At 42.8% G+C, this 22,189-nt stretch overlaps 1 protein-coding gene across 6 annotated transcripts in view; it reads left to right on the forward strand.

Moving 5' to 3' along the window:
* The window catches only part of LOC125884024 (nuclear factor 1 B-type-like), a 71,313-nt gene that overhangs the window by 42,089 nt on the left and 7,035 nt on the right, over positions 1 to 22,189 (forward strand). For 2 of the 6 annotated variants that reach the window (XM_049568727.1, XM_049568725.1), the window contains exons 3-11: positions 131 to 187; positions 3,052 to 3,120; positions 6,400 to 6,520; positions 7,727 to 7,848; positions 11,820 to 11,954; positions 12,159 to 12,343; positions 14,663 to 14,801; positions 15,236 to 15,318; positions 19,458 to 19,546. In XM_049568727.1, coding sequence (XP_049424684.1) covers positions 131 to 187; positions 3,052 to 3,120; positions 6,400 to 6,520; positions 7,727 to 7,848; positions 11,820 to 11,954; positions 12,159 to 12,343; positions 14,663 to 14,801; positions 15,236 to 15,318; positions 19,458 to 19,546 — 1,000 coding nt within the window. The remainder of the gene's footprint in view (positions 1 to 130; positions 188 to 3,051; positions 3,121 to 6,399; positions 6,521 to 7,726; positions 7,849 to 11,819; positions 11,955 to 12,158; positions 12,344 to 14,662; positions 14,802 to 15,235; positions 15,319 to 19,457; positions 19,547 to 22,189) is intronic. The other 4 variants (XM_049568728.1, XM_049568726.1, XM_049568729.1 and 1 more) reach the window with 3 other exon arrangements.

Genomic DNA, 22,189 nt, shown 5'->3' on the forward strand with positions numbered 1-22,189 from the left:
CTTTCACTCAGGTTATCTTTGCTGGAAGTAATCAATGCTAAGAAGAAGACTGTGTTTCAGTAAGATAACATGTTGTTGTCCTACTGCTCAACTAAGCCCCCCCTCCCCTTATCTCTGTGTGTGTTTGCAGACTCGCAGCAGTCAGGAAGTCCCAGTAACAATGAGCCAGGCAAGAACCCTCTTCCAGGTATGTACAGTACCAGTCATCCTCCATCCTCCCTCCTCCCTCCTGTCATCGCTCTATTGTTCCTCTGCAGCTCACCCTCTGTACAGCGGCCTATGTACACCATAACTTACCTAGTTTATTTGAATAGTGTTGATCTGCCGTGAACTCAGTGACTTGCAGTCCAAATAGCAAAGCTTTTACTGTCCTGGACTGCCTCAGATGCATACCATGAAATGTCTTTTGTCCCATGTGATCTGATGTCAAGTGTTGTTTTCAAGTGAACTAAACTAACTAACTTGGGGCTTTGGGTGTTTTTCTACTTGGACCCTATTGTCTCATGTTTTTGTGTCTAAGTGGCTAATGGGAACAGCAAGTTTTGAAACTGGTCCAGTGTTGAGTAAGAGTGTTGCAGGGGCCGCCGCAAAACAGGCAGCAGTGTAATAACTTGTGGCATTTGTGCACCGCCAATTAATGTCGACTAAAAGTGCGTGTTTTGCCACTGACAGGCTCAGATTATTATTCTAAGTGTTTGCCAGCATTATGTAAAATATCCCCCTTTTTGTTTAACCAAAATAGTCCTGAAATTGCACCAAACCCACCAGACTCCATTTAAATTAACAGTAATTTTATCATTGCAAAATACACTTCCAGAGTCGACAGACACACACACAAATTAAAACTCACAAAAGCCATCTTGATTCAATTTTCCACTGTTCCAGCAATCACCAGCTCCGATTTGGTCTAAATAAAGCCTTTATTCACTCAGTTAGATTTAAAAATATGTTGCCTGTATATGCGCTAAAATTACTGTAATTTAAATGGGGTCTGGTGGGTTTGGTGACAGTCGTTGTGGGGCTGTTTCTGGTTAAACAAAAAGGATCTTACTCTGTAATTGATTGTCTATCTCTGTAGGGATCCTTTCCATTATGTTGTCAGACACTTTGAATAACAATCTGAGTCGGTCAATGGCAAAAACAAGCAATTTTTGTGGATGTAAATTGATGATGCACACATGTTCATGCTCATTACTGGATCAATTTCAAAACTTGTTATTCCCATTAGTCACAAAGACAAAAAGAACATGGAAAAATAGGGTCCAGGTTAAAAAAAAAATGAAGTTGCCCTTTAACTTTGGATGGGGTGCGGACAAATAAAATTAGATTAAATTGTTAAATTTGTATCGTCATCTTCCCAAAACAAGACAGAGACACTACAGATCTGGAGTGAAAACATTACAGCAGATTGGACATTTGGCTGGTAGCTGAGTGTGTCGTAGTGAGCCAGCTGTAGAGACTATTCCCTGACAGCGCTGTTGTTCCCCTGGACTGACCTGCGCTGTGTCGTCATGATATTGGAATGAAAATAGTTCGAGAAGTATAATTAGTTTTCTACCTCAAGAGCAGGTTCTGCCGACACAGGTGCCAAGGAAAACATGCTAGCGAGCCAATGACTCAGGCCTTGGAGGCCCTCGGCAGTGGCACAGTTCCCCGCGAAAGCCGTTGGCTCACTGGAGGCATGAGGCTTTGTAGGTGCCAATCGAGCCGCCCGCCTATCTTTCTGGCACGGCCTCGAGTGCCCTTGGCATCGCATCAAAGCCGAGCCGGAGTCATTTGGGTGTCAATAACTTGTCTGGCTGTTTTATTTGACTTACAGCCTCTGATGAGTGTTGCTGAGTCCTGGACAGGTCATACAGAACACAACAAATGCTGCACTCCAAAAAATATTTATTATAATTCGCTTCATCAAAAAATACTTTTCTAAAAATAGGAAAGATATAGCTGTGTTTTAACAACCTCATTTTGCTTTCAAAACAATGAATATACATTGCGGAAAAAGTAAATAGTCTTTAATTAAAATACTGCAGTAAATGACTCTTTGAAGTGGATATGTCTTGCTGTGATACTGTATCTCAGTGTCACAGTGTCAGTATTAACAGCTATTAGGTTCTGTTTGTGTATTTGATCAAATAGGCAGCGCCTGCGGCTCAGCACGGCCTCAGTCAGTGTACTCACAGCAGCAGGAGTCTGAGTCTGCCTGTCACTCCTCACATACCTGTCCTGTCACTCCTTACCGTACAGCACACAATGGTTTGCTGCAGTTGATTTAAACCCTTAACTGGAAAACAAACACAGACACTAAAGGTTTTTTTCTTCCCACAATACACTCTTTTTCAAGTCAACAACCGCAGATAAAGTCTCAAAGAAACAGGACAAAATAAAGACAACTACAGAAAGACAAGGTGTGGTGACGGTGCCTAAATCCCTGTGTGATGATCTGTACTTGTATATCTGGATATTTGCGTTCTCTTCTGTGTATGAATTTTTATTAAAAAAAAGTCACAAATATATAAAAAAGGGGAAAGAGAGATTGTGGAGCACCTGAAAACAAGATATTAGGGTTTTGTCTATGGGTTTCAGCCTGAGAGAATATACTGTATAGTCCGTTTCAGTTTTTTGCCAAACAAGATTGTAGTTGCAACCGTTTTCAAGGTATACAGTGGAATGAAAATTGATGGTCATCATACTGTGTACATTTGCTCATCGAGATAATAGAAAAAAATATATAAGCTGAAGGAGAATCTCACCTGCTCGTGTTTGTATCTCCCTTCTTCATCCACTGCTTGTCAGACTTTTTACACATACCTCTGTTTTTTAAAAATGGTTTCACGTTGAAATTATAATATACTTCTTAGAGATGGTCATTGTACTGTGAAAATCTCATCCTGTTGCTACCTATATTGAAACCAGTGTGTCTGTTTGCATTCAAATAAATATGCAGCATGGAGGTAAAATCACTAACTCTGAAAGTATGAATGTATTTGATAAATAATAATCATCACAGTAATAATGATTGCATCATTTTCTCTGTATCCCCTGTCTCCACAGTCTATTTGGAAGACAGCTTCATCAAATCAGGAGTCTTCAGTGTTACAGAACTGGTGCGAGTGTCCAGAAGTAAGTACATTACATCAACTGTCCTATTTTAATAATTTTAGGTGTTTTCAGGTATTCTTTCACTTATCACTGATTCAACCTCTGCTCAAGCGGGGCGACGCTGTGCTGGGAATCACATCAGGACACCAAAGTCCACAAAGTACTTAAAAGAATGTAGAGGCTGTAAGTTTCCCTGCCCTAACAGGTGCAACCTAGTTAATATGAGACTCAGGGAGATGTCAGTCAATCAGAGTCTGCACACGCCCACGCAGTCCTGAGAAAAGGTCAGGTAATAAAAGTGCAAACACCGTAGAGTCTGTTCTTGTGTTTTGCTCACATGCAAGACAAGACTGATTTATTTAGGTGATTATTTAGTGTGTAAGAATAAAGCTTTTCTACGAATCCCATCCTCTGCGTATTTACTGAAATCCACCACACAACTGTAGTGTGGTAAATCCAGTTTGGCCAGTCTGTTTTTGCAATAAGAGAACACTTGACTGCCGTCTGTACGAGCCTGTGTGCATCTGTATAGACATGTCTGCACTCCGCGAAGCCGTTGACGGTTGTTCTTCCAGCAGTCCCCTTGCCTCTGATAACTGAGGGCACCCTGAGGTGCCGTTTTCCTGTACTTTAGCTCTGGAACATGCCTGCAGCGCACAAAGCCTCTAGTCACCCCTAATAACCTGTGTTTAAAAGACGCATACCTGTGCTTGGCTGTCTGTGCGTTGCAGTGTATACCAGTCAATTCCGGTCTTGTGGTTAGACTCAGAGTGTTGTGTAATTCCTGTTTAGCGCTGCTGTAGGAGACACTGAAGTGCAGTTCAAGTCCATGTCAGTCGAAACTGGATTCAGAAGGGGTTTAAACTAAGTCAAGTCTGCAGAAAATTATTTGGCAACTATTTTAATAATCAATTAACAAAACAAGCAAGGGCGTAGGTTTTGTTTCAGTACTGGGTTTGACACAAGTTACACAAGAGGTAGTCCTCTGCCATCAAACTGCATTCTGGTGAATTTGTATGCACCAATTTGTCCCTTTTATGCTCCAATTTATGGTATAAATGTCTTTAATTCTGTAAAAATAAAAGTCCTCTGCTAGTTACATGTTTTTATTGGAGGGGCAAATGCACATGTTCTGAATATTTAGAGGAACATGTCTGGTTCTGGGAAATTTTGATTATTTTTTCACAATTTTTTAACATTGTATACACCACATAATTTGAGAGGATAATGAAGAAGATAATGAAAATATTTTGTAGCTGTGGCCTTAGAGTAATGATCTTTTAAAGCGTGTTCCTCCTGCAGTCATATCCCCTTCAACTTTTGACTATTAAAATGTAGAATTTCTACATTCAATATTGTCCAAAAATGTCATTCTGTTTTGTGCATTTACATATCAATGGACTGAGAACAACTCATAGTATTTAAAGCTGACCTTGGTTTCTGTTTACCTGCTGTGTCAAAGTGTCTCTGATGTGCGAGCATGGACCAGGTTGTCTTAACTGTCTCCTACATCACGCTCTGAAAGGCAGACCCCACTCGTTCCGACGCTCAGAGACTGAATATCCTTTGAAAAGCTGTGTTTTTGTTTAGTGTTTAATTTGCCCCCTGACCAGATGGCCGCTGCGCCGGCGTGTTTGCTCTCATGTGACCGAGCCTGGTTTCGCTAAAGCCCGACTGAAGTCGAGCTGGAATTTTAAAAAGGTCGACGGACACACAGGAATTGTCACTCACTCAGCCGGTCACTCCCTGGGAAGATATCTAAGCAGCCGCTCGTCCGTCATCACGCTTCTCTCCCGACTCTCCAGGCTGTTGAGACATTCTTTGAAGTCCATCAAAGGGAGCTGCGGAGTTCAAGGCTGACTTGCAATCCAGCTTTTCGACGAGGACACTCATTAATGCAACAGGAGCCTCGACTGCAAGATTTTTTGTCAACAGAAAACACGGGCATGCACGGGCAAATGAGTGAATGTAAATTTGTGAAGACAGAACATTTTCCCCGTATACAGTAGGATGAGGTAATCTGCTGGAAGAGGTGCTGTGTGGCAAATGATTTGCAGCATCATTGTTTCATTTATTTATTTTTTTTTCATGTGAGCTTAAAAGTCAAAGCTCAAATTATTAAATGAGATGACAGGCAGGGCAGCCAAGTGGCAGCGCAAATATTGTGCCGAGCCAAGAAGAGAGAAAGAGAAACCAGCACAGACAGAGATGGCTGGGGGTATCCTCAGCCATGAATGAAAAAAAAAAAAAAATCAAAACAATGGTCTTGTATTCAGCGTCCTCGAGCCGGATGCATTCCTCCACAGACAGCTCGGTATGGGTAGCAGCGGGTAGGGGCCTTTGCCAGGGCTACAGTGGGCTGCCAGGGCGGAGGCTGGCGGAGGGATCGTGCCAGTGGTGAACCTCAGACCACAACAGACGGCGCCACACACTCCATCCTCTCATCGACTCCAAACCAACCAACCGCTCGAGCTGCAGGCTGCCTCGCGGGCCACACACTGAACGGGGAGAGAGAGACATAGAGAGGCAGGCGAGAGGGAGAGGGAGAGAGTGAGGATGGGTGGTGAACTCCTTTTGTTCTGTAAACACCGGCCCGGCCTCCCTTGAAACAATATCCCTCACCTTGACCGCAGTGAGAAAAACAACACCTACTACCCACTGTAAATCACTGTGTGAGGAAACTGCTGAGTATTATACTGCAGTGTGGAGAGGGGAGGAAAATGTTGGTGATTGTGACATTGGTTTACTGAGATTTCCTTGAGATGTGGAGCTCATCCAACTTTTGATGCGTTGCAAATTATTTTATTTAGCGACAAATAGCTTCCTTTTTGTGCTTTTAGCTATGAAATACACTGTAGTCTTACTGCTGTATATTTCCATCGTGTCGTCTTAGTGGCACATAAGACTGGACTCAGTAATAATAATAATAATTCAATTCAATAAAGATCTATCCACACTTAGAAAAGGCAGCTACAGTAAACTTTCTCATATAAATGTTCCTACCGACAGCCACTTTGGGAAGCAGTGACTTGTTAATCAGACTGCTCAGCACAAATGCCTGTGATGGTCAGACAGTTAACCTGTGAACAGGGAGCTCTTAATCTGATACACAGGGCCTCTAAACACAAAGCGTCAATAACAGTCAGTCAGGCTATTGTGCAATTAATTGTGCGTCTCTAGATGTGAGGATAGGGGAAAGACACGGCGCTCCATCTCGCAACACTGCTGACATTGAGCTCTCGTCTTCAGAGTGATTACAGCGTAACTGTCTCTCTTTTGTTTTCTCTGTGTCCTCTACAGTGCCCATCACCCACGGTGCTGCGGTAAACTTCTCCATGGCCGACATGCCCAGCCAACCTTACTATCATGACCTGAACTCCAGCGTGGGGCTGCACCGCTCCCTGTCCTCCCCTCCCGGCAGGTCAGTGGAAGTCAGAGCAACAGCTTTTAGGACAAATTTGGGGGACAAATGTCCTTCTATTATAACATCATAGCAGAAACATTGTACATCATTATTATTAACACAAAACTAATTATCATGTTATGTGTTGTTTGTTTAGTCAGTACAATAGCTAACCATATCCTGGCACTAGCTTTATATTTAGCATGCAGATATGAGTATGGTATCCATCTTCTGTCAAAATGTGTATTTCCCAAAGTCCCTCTTACCTGTGTTGCTATTTATCAGTCTCGTTTTGGTGTGAGTTGCCGAGTTTTGGAGATATCTTTCTGCCTTCTTTTGAACATAATGGAATGCACTCGGCTTGTGGTGCTCAAAGGAAAACCAAAAAAAAAAACATTTGAGAAACTCACCATCAATGTCTCTTTCCAGAAATTATGATCCAGTTACTCAAAATAATCCACAGACCGTCGGTGGCTTAGTGGTAGAGCAGACGCCCCATGTACAAGGCTGTTGCCGCAGCGGCTGGGGTTCAAGTCCAGCCTGTGGCCCTTTGCTGCATGTCATCCCCGCTCTCTCTCCCCCTTTCACACTTAACTGTCCTGTCCATTAAAGGCAAAAAATATCTTAAAATAAATAAATAAAAATAATCCACAGACCTAGCTTTTCTTGTTTTCTTTCCAACAAACTACACCCACCATCCAGTGTACATATACTCATGGACAAAAGGCTTGTGCTCGAGATTTAAACGTTAATAGCATCCTCCTTGGCTGAGCTGTAACATCAGCTAGATAGCAGTAGATGCACGCTTCCTTCAGTGCAGTGATATGGCTGGTGGGTGTAGTTTGGTATGAAGAAACTAGTTTGTACATGAAACTGCTCACAACAAACACTGCAGGTTATGTTGAGTAACTGGGTCAGGATTTTTAGAAAGAGACATTGCTGTTGAGTTTTTAAAATGGATTTTTTGGCACTTTGAGCACCACAGCTCACACCAAAACAATCTAAAATAATAAATTGCACTACAGGTATGAGGAGAAGTATGGATTTTTGATTTCGGGATGAACTGTACCTTTAACTAAACCTTCACACAGTTGCAAGTTAATCTTTGCCACACATCCACACCACCTGGCCCAAATAAGTACAGACGCCATCTTGCAATACTGAAAGTTATGATACCAGAAATTACTGGCTATGTTAAACCTTAAACTTCTCCATGTCCCACAGCAAAAGGCCCAAAACCGTCAACATGGAGGAGAACATGGACACCAGCCCAACAGGACCTGACTTCTACTCGTCACCCAGCTCACCTGCAAGCAGTCGGGCAAACTGGCATGATAGAGACGGAGGTGATTTTCCTGTTTTTATTTGCCCACCTTTGTTTACCTATGTGAGCTTTGTCAGGCTCGGATGCACTTTGTCAGTAACACCCTCTGTCGCATTCATACAGTTCCACAAACACTCAGAGATGGGGGAACAGCCCTTGTGCGACCACAGTCGCACACTGCATGGCAGCACGTTGACAGAATTTAATGAGGGACAGGAGAGCGTTACTCATTTCACCCTCATCGCATGCAAATAGATGTGATCAAAGCGAACACCTCACGTTGTTTTTTAACAGCAGCTGAACTCTCTTTAACTCTCAGCCTTGTCAGAAGCTACTGTACATCAATGCCGCCACCCGTTTCATTGCCGATGAACTGCATCTGGTTTCTCTGCAGATGAACCTGTTCAACCCTCTTAAAATACATACCATGACAGAGATAGCCTGTGGCATCGCCAGCCATATAAATGTTTCAACCCATTTGAACCGCTGTCTGAATGTAAATCTGTATTCCCTCACACCTGTCGCTTGCACAAAGGAAACATTGGATCCCACAAAACAGAGTGTCCGTTATGAGAACAAAGTGTTCCAGCTGAAATCCGCGACTTGGGATCCAACAAAAAATGGCACTGTGATTAGTTTCATTGCAGTTAAACTCACGGTATGAATTATACTCTTATACAAATGCAAGTTGCCAGTGTTTAAATGTTCGTTCTCTTCATATACAGATAGCTGAAACACCTTTTAAAGAGAAATCCCTATTTTTAAACCTCATGTAGAGCTGTTGGCCCCGCAGGGCAAACGTGTCAGGTGACTTTTCATCAGGAAATCAGGCTATACGTCTTGGCTGAACTTGAGAGAAATTCCCCCATCAGTTGAGTTTTGACGGTCATGTGCCACCTTTAAGGCACAGGACTGGTAAGAAGGGAATTAAGAAATAAAGCTCACCTAACGAGCTCATACACAGGGCTTACTGGATCCGGGAAAAAAAGAAAAAGTAGAGACGCGTGTATCGGAGGAACAAGCTGTCCTGCACGCTTGTTTCTGCGCGAGGGAGAGAGTAAGATCCTCACGGGACAGCTCGCATGTCTCATTGCGTTGTCTCCTGGTGCAGAGCAGAGCCCGTCACCCTTTTAATTAAGGCCTCACTGTCCCGTGTTTCCGGATCATTCTCACTCTCTGCTGACTTCTCTCCACACTCTGCTGCCTGCACTGCCCCTGGATTTTACCAGCAGAGGTGGGAGGAAACGTTTTGTTAAACAAAATGATTTTTCTCAGCAAGAGTGATTTAACCTTTTGTTTTTACTTTGTGCACCTCCTTGTTTTTGTTTTTCTACCCAGACATCTTCTTTTTATTTCAATATAATAAGTAGGCAGGCCAAGAGAGGAAAACACCAGATGATACGCGAGACACACACCACTGGTGGGATTCCACCACAGCCCAATGTGGGTACACGAAAATGCAGCCTGTCCCTTTGCACAAGGCCTGAGAGCATTGCTCTGCGTAAACTTAGACGCTTTGGGGCGAGGAGAAAGGGAAAGCAGTGGGTAGGAAAGTCTCCAAAGACAGCCATTATTCTGTCAGGAGAGAATAAATGAGAAGTGGGGCGATATTAAACCCATATGAGGCCTCCCAAGTGCCAAACGGTCATTTCTCGCACATGGTTGTCGTTCGACAAAAACCTCTCCGTGTAGAGGAAGAAATTGTTCTTTCTTGTATTTTTCTCTGGGAAAGTACTGCATGAATTAGGATTTTTTTGTGGGATTTTTTTATATGAAGGTGCATATTCAGGCTGGACTTTTTATTTAAACTATTCAAAGTGTTTAATATCTGGTAATTAATTGTCCAGTTTAATTTCCCGAGGCAGTCCGGTTGATTCTCCGGAGGATTTAATTAGCAAAGAGGAAAAGCTGAATACCTCCATCGCAGAAAATATTTCCTATTTATACATGGAAACATTAAGCAGTGATATCAATCTTCTCCAAGGTATTTCTCTCTCTCTGAAACAAAAACTAAAGCAGTTAAGCCTGTATCCTCTTGCAACCTCAGAGTGGGAAATCCCCCTGAATCCCAGCCACCTTTGTTGCTCTCTTTCACTGGAGATGAGTGATTCTTCCCGTCTCTCGGGTGGATCCTTCCCTGTTGTGGGAGGGATAGGGCGGTTAATACTATGGAAATGCATCAACAACAGCTTATTTTGAGGGGGAAAGAGATGGATGATTTGAAAGTTATACACCCCAAGAATCTGAGACAGACCAGAAAAGCACTTGATGAATGTTCATAGAAGAAGCACGAGCAGACATAGGCCATTGCCTCTCGCATCTATTTGTTATCACGTTCCCTTCAGACAGTGTGTCTCACCATGGAAAATTGAAAACCGCACAGCCGTGACAGCAGAACATTGCTCATGAAAGTGTGGAGCGGCAATAATGAGCAACTTGTTAGAGTTTGTGTGCATACTTTTTAGTTTATAGAACTGCACAAATTTTTCTAAACAAATTTCACGTCCTCCGCCGAGCCGTCAGGATTATTCATGGGGAATTACAGTATCTTGTCAGACACCGTGTAAGGCCGAGGCGAGCAGATGTTACAGTGTAATGTTCTATTTAAGATTACGTGAGGGTCTTGAAATTCTTAAATCCCATTTGAGCGACCGGCTGCTTTACAACTGTGCATCAGATCACTGGATTTAATTGTCTGCGCAGACATGACAAAAGCCGAATTTTCACAGGACTCATATTTCTTGGGGATGTCCAGTGATTTGCAATGATTCCAGAGATTAGGAGTGATTTTGACCTTTTGCGTGTCTGTAATTTGCAGAATGCATTTTCCATTGTTTGCTGCATTTGGTAAAGGCAGGGTGATCTTGGTAATACAAATCCCAGACAGATCAAATTCTGCTTAATTTTATCCGTAATTCATTTTTTGGCACTTAATTCCTTTCATACGTGAGAAAAGGAGGTATTAGTGGGAGCTGGAGGAAAATGTTTTGATTAATTTTCAGCAACAGACCTTGAGTTTATGCTTAAAAAAAGTTGCAGTATTTGTTTCTGTGCACCAGTGAAGTCATTTCATTTCATTTTGCTGGAGAAAATGTTAAACACAACACAGCAGTTGGGTCAAAATCTTCACGTTTCTCTCAACTAATAGTAGTAGCAGTAGCAGTAGTGCCCCCAGAGATTTTTTAGGGGTGGCAAGATGGGGCCACAGAAAATCGTTAGTCACACCAAAACTAAAAGTCATAACTGACTTTCAGCAAATCTGTTGAAGTATATAGAATAGTTGAAAACAATGTCAATATGGAATCGCATACTAACACACTTTGGTTTCTTATTTTACAGTTAATATTCCTAATTATCTGATGTGCATAGACTTATACTGGTACAGTTAGCATTTCAAGTTCTTTATCAATCTTGCTAATGTGTTTCATATCTATACATGTTAGGCGAGTAAAGACAAATTCCACTTTAATTTGAAGGAGTACATTGATTATAAGGAGCAAAACATTTACTGGGAACAAGTCTAGTCATGTATGTGGGAGATTCGTGGGCACCCATAGAACCCATTTTTATTCAGATATCTCTCGTGAGAGTTCAAGGCACCTCTTTAAAAATGGCCATGCTAGTTGTTCCCTTGCCAAAAATTTAGCCTAACTTTTGAGCGTTATTTAGCCCCCTTCCCGACAAACTCTGTCAACATGATTGGAACCAGTGGATGGATGGATGCGCGTACCACAGCCTCTTAAAGACAGACAGTATTGGCTTCCAATTATTTTCCCTAGTGGGGGGTTTAACAGTCATAATGGGGGGGGGGGGGGGGGGGATGGCCACCCTTGGGGGGCAACGCTGTAGTCCTGTGCAAACATGCCCAAAGAAATGATCAAAGACTTTTACAACTTTTAAGAGTGTGAATAATTAATACAGCATGTACAGATGTTCTGACCTTGAGCCTGCATTCATGTGCTTGTGTGTGCTTGTGTGTGTTTTCCCCACCAGCAGACATGTCCTCTCCCACCATGAAGAAGCCAGAGAAGCCGCTGTTCAGCCCCACCTCCCCGCAGGACTCCTCACCACGACTCAGCACTTTCCCTCAGCCTCATCACCCAGGCCTAACAGGTGTAGGACACAGTGGTAAGTTACCGGTGACTTTAACCACCAGCTCTATTTAAAATCTGGAGCTTTAATCGACTTTTTCCCCCTCATAAACGCAGTCGAAAAATCTCTGTCGATACTTAATTTAGCCTCTCAGATCAATGATGATCGCTTTATCTTAACTCTGTCTCACAAACACTCAATCTTTATCTTCCTCTCCACTCTTCTATCTCTCTCTTGCAGTTATATCGACAAGGAGCCCCCCTCCACACTCGCCCCTGCAGTTCTCGGCCTCGGCTATCTTGCCCCCGGCGCCTTCGCCCTACTTCTCGCACACCACCATCCGCTACCCACCCCACCTCAACCCAGCTGATCCCCTCAAGAGCTACGTGCCGTCATACGACCCGTCCAGCCCTCAGAGCAGCCAGGTCAGTCTCTTTTTTTCCCCCCTTTTTGTCTTTGAAGAAGCCCGTTTGTAGGCCAGAAGTCGGAGGCTGGTTTGGCAAGAGTTTCATGGCCTGGAGTATTCCTTTTGTTATCTTGTTCGGCTCTATTCCCATCTGACCTAAGAGAAATTACAGCATGCATTTGTCATTATTTCATTACTGCCTCATTGGTGCGTTTGCAAGTAGAGAAACGTCATTCTGTTTGTTTTTTCTTTTATCTAAAACCTGCTCCTGGTCATTCATTATGTCATTAGAATCACATGTTTGTAAAACAGCTTTTTGTCTGTGCTTTCCTCCGGAAAATGTAAAAAAAAACAAAAAAACAATCATTTTATGAACCCCAAATTAGACATTTTAGCCATTTAGCTGACCACAATGTGGTAGTATTTTGTCCCAGGATGGACACATCTCTAATTTAGCACTGGGCTGTGTCTGTGAGGAAAATAATATTGGTCAGAAACCTACAATTAGCTACAAGTAGCTATCGTAAAGAGTTAACTAATTAAAATAATTTATGGTGAATAAAATCATTTTCATTTTGCAGGCAACCCCAGACAGAACTTTGCGGGCCACTTCATGTGACAGAGAAGGATATATTTTCAGTTTGATATAATGCTCGTGGCTAATGTTATAATGTGTTCTCAGCCTTATATTTGCAGTCCTGCAAAAAAAAACAACTCGATGTCTCTATAAAAAAGTCAACCAAAATATTGCAATTGCAGTCACACGTGACATACAAAACTGTATTGAGACATTGTAGTAAATCAAACAGCTCAGGGTTTTTATACATTCTGGGTACACACAGTGGCCAGTGTGTTGGAAAGAGAGCAGGCGTCTCTATAGATGAGAGAGCCGTGTGATATTTATGTGAGTTTTATATCCCCGCTGTTCTCACTGTAAACAAAGGCCTCGTAGACGGCTCCATCTCCAGAGCAGGGAGCGGGTTAGAGGGGTTGGAGGGGTTGGAGGGGGGGGTTGTTACTCTAGAGAAAAACCGCGGGGAATGATAAAGGTTGTAAATATTTGCCGTTGCCGGGGCCCGGCTCTTGTGCAGAATTAACTGGCCCTCTGCTGGGGTGCTGGAGAAAGGAGAGAGGGGGGTGGTGGCGAGCTAGTGCGGTGGGGTCCGGTAGGGAAGAGAGAAGACCAGTTGGGTGGAGGAGGGAGGGAGGGGAGGGGAGGCTCAGCAAATAACACAGCGCTTATAATCCCATGGACGAGTGCCAGAATGTTTTTATGCTTGCTTTAACGCAGATTATATTACACTCTAATTAAACATTCTATTCACATCGAAGGGAACCCTGTGGACACAATTCTTTTCCAAAAAGGCCTGTTTGAGTTTTGAACTTGGGGCGGCCCCGAAATGAACGCCCCAGACAGTCTCCAGCCGTCTGAAAGAGTAGCTCCCACTAGTTTCCTTTATTTCTTTCTCTATATATATAGTCCCTCTGCCTCGCTCTCTGTACTCACGCACATTCACACCATTGTAACAGGTCACTCCGCAGCTCTCCCTTTTCATGCCCGAGTCCTCCTAAATTCCATTTATGAGCGCCATTAAAATCATTGTTTAAAATCATGTAGGAAATCCATCGTCGGTGACTGAGGATCTATTGTTGCTCGTGCCCCCCAGAGTTTTAGTAATAACTGTGACAGCACAGTGACTGAAAGTACTAAAATCTTTTCTTCAGAAGGAGCAGTAAGTGTAAGAGTGAGCGGTCCAGTCACCTTTTGTTGTTGATTTTAGGTCTGTGAGGGCGGACAGAGCAGTTAAGAGGAGTTAACCCCAGCTCCCCAGAAACGAGAATAGGACATTAAGTTTGTTTAGTGCTAACCGTTGTGGAAAAGTGTAGTTTGTTACATGCTTGTATTGTTTTATTGAGATCTGCCCAACTGCACATTTACAAGCGAACAAGAGCTTGTAAACATAAGTCAGTGGACACAGTTTGCTTGTCCTCAGATGGAGTTTTAGGTTTTGGTGGCAGACAAAACAAATGCAGTTCGTACTTTTGGATTGTCTGTGCTTCTTGCCTTAATTCATCTTTCCTCTTTCAGTATATTTATTTTTCAAACATGAGTGGCAGATATTTGTAAATTTATGACCATGAGAATGTGAATTTTCTCAACTGCTCTCATCTTACCAAATAACCCAAAACAAAAGCTGATACACTCCAGAGATGGAGAAAACTACTCAACAAATGTTTGGCAGGAACATTCCTTAAATCTGGACAAAATAAATAATTCTTTGAAATAAAAATACTTCTTCTGAATCGTGTTTTGTTTTTGTCTGTGCCCCACCTGCAGCCTAACAGCAGTGGTCAGGTGGTAGGAAAGGTCCCAGGCCACTTCACCCCAGTTCTGGCTCCCTCCCCACACCACGGCGCTGTGCGACCCGTCTCGCTCTCCATGCCAGACACCAAGCCCATCACCACATCCACAGAAGGTGAGTCGGTTCTATCCAGCACTAATAAAGTACCCATCACCTACTGCACACCACCCTTGACTACACATGTACATCAATGAAGCAAGCTGACTTGTAATCAAATTTTCAGCTGGTGTTAAGTTGCTTTTTACTATCTATGACATTCAACAAGAATGACATTGAAATTATAAAAAAGACATTACAACAGTAGAAAAAAGGATTTATGAAAAATTATCCCATGCTTGTTGACAAAATTATTGAAGAATAGGAGTGAGCCCAAAGTTGAGCCTTGTGGGACTCCACTTGAATGTTTTTACTGTTGGTTGTTTTTTTAACAGAGACATATGACTGACATAAAGTTAGTGTGCATAAGAACAACATCTATGTTTACACTCCTGAAATGCTAATTGTAATGCAAGCATGTATTTGTATTCTTGTGATGGCATGTTACCCAGGCTACTCAGCCCCTGGCACCCCGACGGCTAACCGTTTTGTAGGCCTGAGCCCGAGAGATCCCGCCTTCCTCCACCAGCAACAGGTGAGATCATCCCCCCTTCCAGCACTCAGCTCACTTGCTCCTCCTTTCCTTTCATTTTCTGTCCCCCATTTCCCTCCCCGCGCATCAGATGTGAAATCCCTGCCCTCTGCAAAAGCCTGTCGCACTCTGAATTTGATTTGCTGGAAGCATTAAACTGTCTCGTTAGATCAGAGCGTTTCTAGAACAGATCAGAGTACTCGTAGGCTGAGGTCAAGCTTAGCATTCACTATTGGCATAACAAATTAGAAAGTTTTTCAGACTGAGCCTCAACACGGCTAAAGATAGCAGGTTCTAGTGATAATCAAATCCTTTTTGCTTTAAATGCAGTGCTGTTCTTTATTTTTTATTTACTGCTGTTAGTTTTAGCATTATTAACAGTTCTGATTGAGTCTTATTTTCAAGGACTGTTGAAATATCCTTAAATGTTGCACCATTTCATGTCCTCAATATGTCCATTAGCTGAATTTGAGATTATATCCATTTTTTATAGCAAAATTCTTTGAAAAATACACTTTGTAAGCAGTGTAGAATTCACATCATGTCAGTAATCCATCCAGATGCATCTAAATTCAACAGCACTACTACATGTTCTCTAATATTTTCAGTATTGATGAAGGTATCATTTTGTGTTAAAGTTTAAATGCTGCAGTCTACAATAGAAAATGGCACCGATTTCCTCAGGTTTCTTTAAAGAAAGTCAGGAAATTCACTGTCATTGTGTTGCCACTACTCAGAAGATGGATGGGACATGTGGGTGTCTTTGAGAGTGTAATGTGCTCAGCTCTATTTCCTTCACACATTACATTAGAAACACTCACACACATGCACACACACACACACACACACACACACACACACACACACTTACCACATGTAATCAGTACACTCATTTACGGTACACAAGCTGAATACTTAGCGTTGGCGTCACGCGGTTGCCCCAGCAGCGCTCCTAGGGCAGATGTGGTCACCCTGTGTGTGTCTGTGTGTGTGTGTGTGTGTGTGTGTGTGTGTGTCTGTGAGGTTAGGAGTGTTGCGGTGTTGTCGGACGGGAGAGAGTGCTTTCCCCCACCCCGTCTTATTGAAAGCGCTGGTCTCAGGCCAAGGCTTTTCCAACCACAACTAATTGAATGCATCTGCACGCGGCTACATAATGATCGCTGGGTTTCTCCTCAGCTCGTTTTTTTTTTTTTTTTTTTTATGTTTAGTAAAAATGACAAAGCTGGCCTCTGTTTCCTCTTTCTGTCTTTCTTTTTTCTCTCTGCCTTTCTTGCTCCCCATTTTTTCTTAAAATCAGACGAGGCAAAAAAAAAAAAAAATACAGCGGTGAATGTTTGTCAGCAGTCATGGGATGCTTTTATTCCACTCAGGAGGAGAGGGAGGAGGAGAGGGAGGATTCACTTGGCTGATGTCGCGCAGTTTGTCTTCCACATTTTTTCTTGTAGCCCTGCTACTTCTTTTTAGTGAGGCACAAAGTGACTACACAAGACAGCAGCAGTCTGAGCGGAGCTGTGTGAGCCGCTGAATGGCGTCCAAAGCTTTGCCCCCAGAGGCTATAAGGCCTTTTTTTGTTTTAGATTTGTAAATCAGCCAGATATATAAATACTCTCCTCAGAAACTCAGTATGATAATCCAATAAAAAAATACTGTTATTTTTATTTGACTATTTGTAATTATCCAAAATTGAATTATCCCAAAACATACTTGTGATCCGGTTGCAGTGACAAGACAAAATAAAAGTATTTCAGGCCGAGCAAAGACAAACACAGCAGCTCAGATATCTCTGGACATGTGCAGTTTGGAAAGAGTGAATGAAAGATTGGTAAGCACAACAGTGACACCTTTCTGGAAGGTTATTATTACATGCTATATCCAGATGAATAAGTGCTCACGTCAGCTTAAGGAACTCTAAACACTCTTCTCATTGATTCATCATGCTTCTGCTTGTCACAGTTGTTTTTGTTTTCTGTTGTGTGATTTAACGGCCTGGGATCTGGCCTTCGCCGAGCGGGCCGACACCGAGCCAAGTCCCTCAGGACTAAACACTTTCACCAAATACTCTGTCATTGTCCTCGTCTGGCGATGGGGATGTTTATTGTGTGGGATCCGTGAGGCTTACCAACACTTTTGAGTGTGGTTGGAGCTGTTTCTCACAAGGCCTGGTAGGAAAGGGAAACACGTCACACGCATATGGCGAGAGAGTTTAAGCGTGGGCTTTGTCTGTTTGTGTGATGGATAGAGGCTATCTAGCTCTGCTACTGTCAGAGCTACCTTTGATTTCTTTTAAAAGAGAGAAGAAAGGCAATTTAATTTTGGGAACACTGGAATTGTTTTAATTATATGGCCTATATAGAGAGACCTCCTTGTCCTTGTCATCTAATAACTTGGTAAGAAAGCTTAAAACAATTTACTTTTCAGAGCAGTGCCTATTTTAAAATGTGGCACTACTAAAATAGAAGTCTCTGGGAACACACACACAGTAGGCTTCAAAAATGAAAAAAACAAAAACAAAACAACACCACCACACGCTCCCACACCTGCTCTACGATTCCCAGGCAGCGAATGTGTGAAAACCCTCCATTCATCTCTCGCCTTGGTTAACCCCTCGAGGGAATGCCACCATCTAGCATTCCGCAGGGAAAGATCCGTGATCAGATGTCATTTGGTATTATCTAAGGAAGGATCCTAATCCACAATCTGCCCGCATCTGTTTGCTAACGTTCCCCGGCTCCATCCTCCCCTTTTTCCCCGCTGCCCGTGCCACTCTGATGTGCCGGTGCCAGCGGACAGATGGCGAGCCCCTCGAGGAGCGGTGGCACCGAGCGTCTGGCCCAACCCGCACATTCTCTCCAAGCTTTTGTCAAGGGCTGGAGAGCGCGGGAGCGGTGTGGGGGTTTAGTCTCCCAACCTTCCCTGAATACAAACACTGGATGGAACAAGATGCATTGTTTCCTATTCAGTTTTATTCAGCAGCTATTGATTAAGTCAAACTAATAGATTAAATTGTATTATAATGGAAGGCTATTACATCATTGAAAGGGCTTTTGAGATTTACCTCTTTAATTCTCTGTCTCTTGCCACTACTTTGCATTTGCTCCATATAAAAAAATCAAGGCACATAACAAAAACACATCACTGTATTTAAGTATAGCCTAAGTGGGAAACCATCACCATTCCCTGATGTGTTCATCCAGGTGCTTGGAGGAGAAAGAACACATTTCTTGACCGCTGCAAATGGCTTTGAATATTCAGCGTATGCGTATATCTGATTAAATCCCTCTTAAGAGCCTCTGCGAAAACGTCTGCCACTGCACGCAGAGTGCTAACAGTGCAGTTTTATCCCGATGCATTACTAAATGAATGTGTTGACCACAGGGCAAGGTTAGGTTGGTATTGGCAGAGATAGCTCTCAGCTGGATTGCCGACACGTGCGCTCGCATAATGCATGCAAAGGAGACACAGTTTGTGTGTGGCTTTTTTGTTGCAGTAATTTGTAATCTGTATGTAAGGTTGGCATGTCTTAAGAGGGGAGGGAAAGGGGGGTTAGCGTGTGCGTGTGCATGTGTGTATGTGTGTGAGCGTGCTGTTTAACTCCATTGTAATTTTGACCCCCTAATCAATAAAAACAGTTAGCTAATGAAAAAAGAAGTCTGCATGCTTGAGGGCATGCGTACTCCTTCTTGATTCTGAAAGTGCACTCACAGTGAAGCAGTGATTATCGACAGGGTGCATGCATCCAGCGGATTGCATGGCTTCATTGGCTAACCATCTTAAAAAGGATGACACAGATGAACTACGGATATGATGCCACACACATGTGACTAACTAACTCAGTTTTTTACTTCCAGGTTAGCTGTCACCACTAACTGTGATTGCATGCTTTTTCTTTCTGTCTGTTTTATCCATAGCTTTGATTTTACTGTTATTCCCTCCCCCAGCAGATATTAAACTCCATTCACTTTTTTTTTTTTTTTACATTGTCAGTAACAGCTAGGACTCAATTCGGAGTCATTTTGTATCCCTGCTGCTCCTGCCCTAGGCTCTTCTGCATGCATTTGTGTATACAGTGTTGAGTTGTAGTTGTAATCTGAAGTGGAAGTTGTCTTGGCCCAGTGATCTGACTGCTAGGTTTCAATTGACAGCTGAGGAAGTGTGACTGGAGCGTGACTCAAAACGGCAGGCATTATGGCCCCAGTGCCACTGACGACACTTTGGGGATTACTTGGCAAAGGTAACCTTTTCATTCTTTCATGCCGTCTCTCTCTGTCTCTCTCTCTCTCGCACCACACGAACACACACATGCAAGCTCCAGTTAGTAACACCATGTAATAAATGGTTTTCTTACAGTTTAGAAATTCACATGTCACATATTATCTCACATATGAATCTAATTTATCTAATGGCTGTTATTGTTAATGTAGTCGGCCATAGAGATGCATCTCTCTGTTCCCTCATCTGTTTTTCTCTTGCATTTTTTTTACCACCTTTCCCATTAATTAAGTGTTTTTACCTTGTCAGATTTTTAGTTTTTTGTTTGTTTTTTTTACTCTGAGCTTTGGATTTTTTTGAGCTATATTTTAAGATTGGTTTATTTTATCTGACAGAATTTTTCTGCAGAATAGTGCTTTGTATTTTTGCTTAAGAGATATTTGTGTGATTTCGCAGAGCTTTATTTATTTCAAATTTGACCCGGGTTTTGAAACATAGCTCTCCTTTTTGATTCACACCCAATAAAAACAAAATGTTCTCATTTCACAACACAAACGTTGATGAAGCTAATTAAGAGGAATGGAAGTCCAACAGTGTTGAATCAAAGAAGTCATTTCAGGTCAGCTTTTTCAGCCACGTGAGGATGTTTTACTTTCCACATTTTAACAAGCTTAGCTTTGTTTGACTTTATGCTGAAGTCATGGTTTGCTCTCGTTAACTTAAAGTTACAGAAAGTCCACCCTCCCCCTTCATCCTTCACCCCCACCCTCTGCCTCCATACTGTATCTCTCCCTCTCTGGGGGGAACCATTTCACCATGGCAGGGCGAGCAAGCTGAGCTAAGCCTTTTCCTGTTAACGTCTCCCTTTTCCCCTTTTCCATGCAAGTGTAGATCATCTGTGTGTGAGTGTGTACGTGTGTGTGTGTGTAGCTCATTTTGTGCCCGCTGAAGTTACAAACTCCTTTGCAAACACACATGCACACAGCAGAACCCCCTTCAATAGGCCTCCTAATAGGCCAGTGGAGGTAGCAGAGAAAAAATGTCCCCCGCAGCAGCTCGAGGTCTCTTACTTTACTCACACACCGCCTAACTCCTCCTCTTTTCTCCATGTGAGTGTACAGTAATGAGCACAGATAAAATAGATCCCAACTGAATTTAGTTAATTTTATTACAAAGATGGGGATGGTAATTCCATTCTACTTTTTTTTACCCCCCACCCCCCTCTTTGATGGATTATTCACGTAAAAGCGTTCAACATATAGATGGAATCAGTCGGATTTCTCTTTTATCTCGCTTGCCCTTTAAACTGAGCGCTGTGCAATGCCTCTTCAGTACTAGCCCCCAAATTAAAACGCTGCCAGACTTGCATGTTGCCATTGTGCAGGAAATGGGTCAGCAATCCATTAAGATGCCATTAGATAATCTAATTTAGGGAGCTAATCCTTAAACGAAGCACGCTGTATGCCCGGGCTGTGCTTGCAGGGAGTAGAATTAGTGAGGTTTGGAAGCTTGGACGGGGCAAGGGGAGGCCATCTTGAAGGTTACCTAAGGAAATACAGCAATGGAGGTCAGATTTTTTTGTGTGTGTTCAAAGATGCCTGGAGTGCAGGAACATAAACCTCGCAGGGAGACAAAAAATATACAAGTAGTGGTATTTTGAAGCAAATTTTATCATCTTGGCGAGTCCAGATTGCAGCGAAAGACAAATTGGAACAACAATACCCAGAATTCCTGTAATGTGCCACCAAAAAGCTTAGCCTGTACGCAGCTGCATCACACCAAATGATTTAAAAGGTACAAGCAAAACTTAAATCACTGAAGAGTCTGACTTTGTGTGGATGGTGCGCTCACTTGCCGCTTTTTTAGGACAGTTTGTATTCAAAGTTCAGGCAAATCTCAATCAGCAGTGATGGGAGGACTTCAGCCCACACACACACACACACACACACACACACACACACACACACACACAGCCACAGCCACAGCCACACACACACACACACACACACACACTTTGTGATTTATCCTGATAGCAGAGGAGTTCTTTACATAAAAATCCTGCCCAGCGCAGCTTTAGGTTATGGGATGCAGATACGGACTGACAGCCATCGATTTTAACAAGATTAAAACCGATCTGCCGGTTTAGTGCGCACAAAGGCCCTGCGAGTCCGCTTTTGTAGCTGTGTGGTCCCCCTAATGTAAGCCATTACCTGAGAGGAGTCTCATAAGGAAAGAGAAAACACGGAAAGATGGAAGGAGGGAGAGGGAGGAAGAAAGAAAGAAAGAAAGCGAAAAGGGAAAAAGGGAAAGCTGCAGCCCTTGGCCACTCTGTGTGCTCTTTGTTCAGCAAGGTAGGAAAAACTTAATCCCCCCTTTCCTGTCCGATGATTTTTGGCAGGGTGAAAGAGAGAAGGAGGGAGGGAAGAAAGCAGGAGAGAGAGGATAGCATGAGGACGGGCCGGACAGGGAGAAAAAAAAACTGCTAGAGAGGATTAGCCTTGAGGTTGTTTTTAACTCTTTGCACACTCAAACACGATCTAAAACTTGTTTGTTTTTATTTTGAATACTTCTTCTCGTCTGTCTTTCTTTCAGCCTTTGTTAAATAGTCCGACTCTTTTAGGCCACAAGGTGAATTGAATTTGCACTTGCATTGTTTTCAGTAAAA

The sequence above is a fragment of the Epinephelus fuscoguttatus genome, linkage group LG23, assembly GCF_011397635.1.
Source record: "Epinephelus fuscoguttatus linkage group LG23, E.fuscoguttatus.final_Chr_v1".
Classification (NCBI taxonomy): domain Eukaryota; kingdom Metazoa; phylum Chordata; class Actinopteri; order Perciformes; family Serranidae; genus Epinephelus; species Epinephelus fuscoguttatus.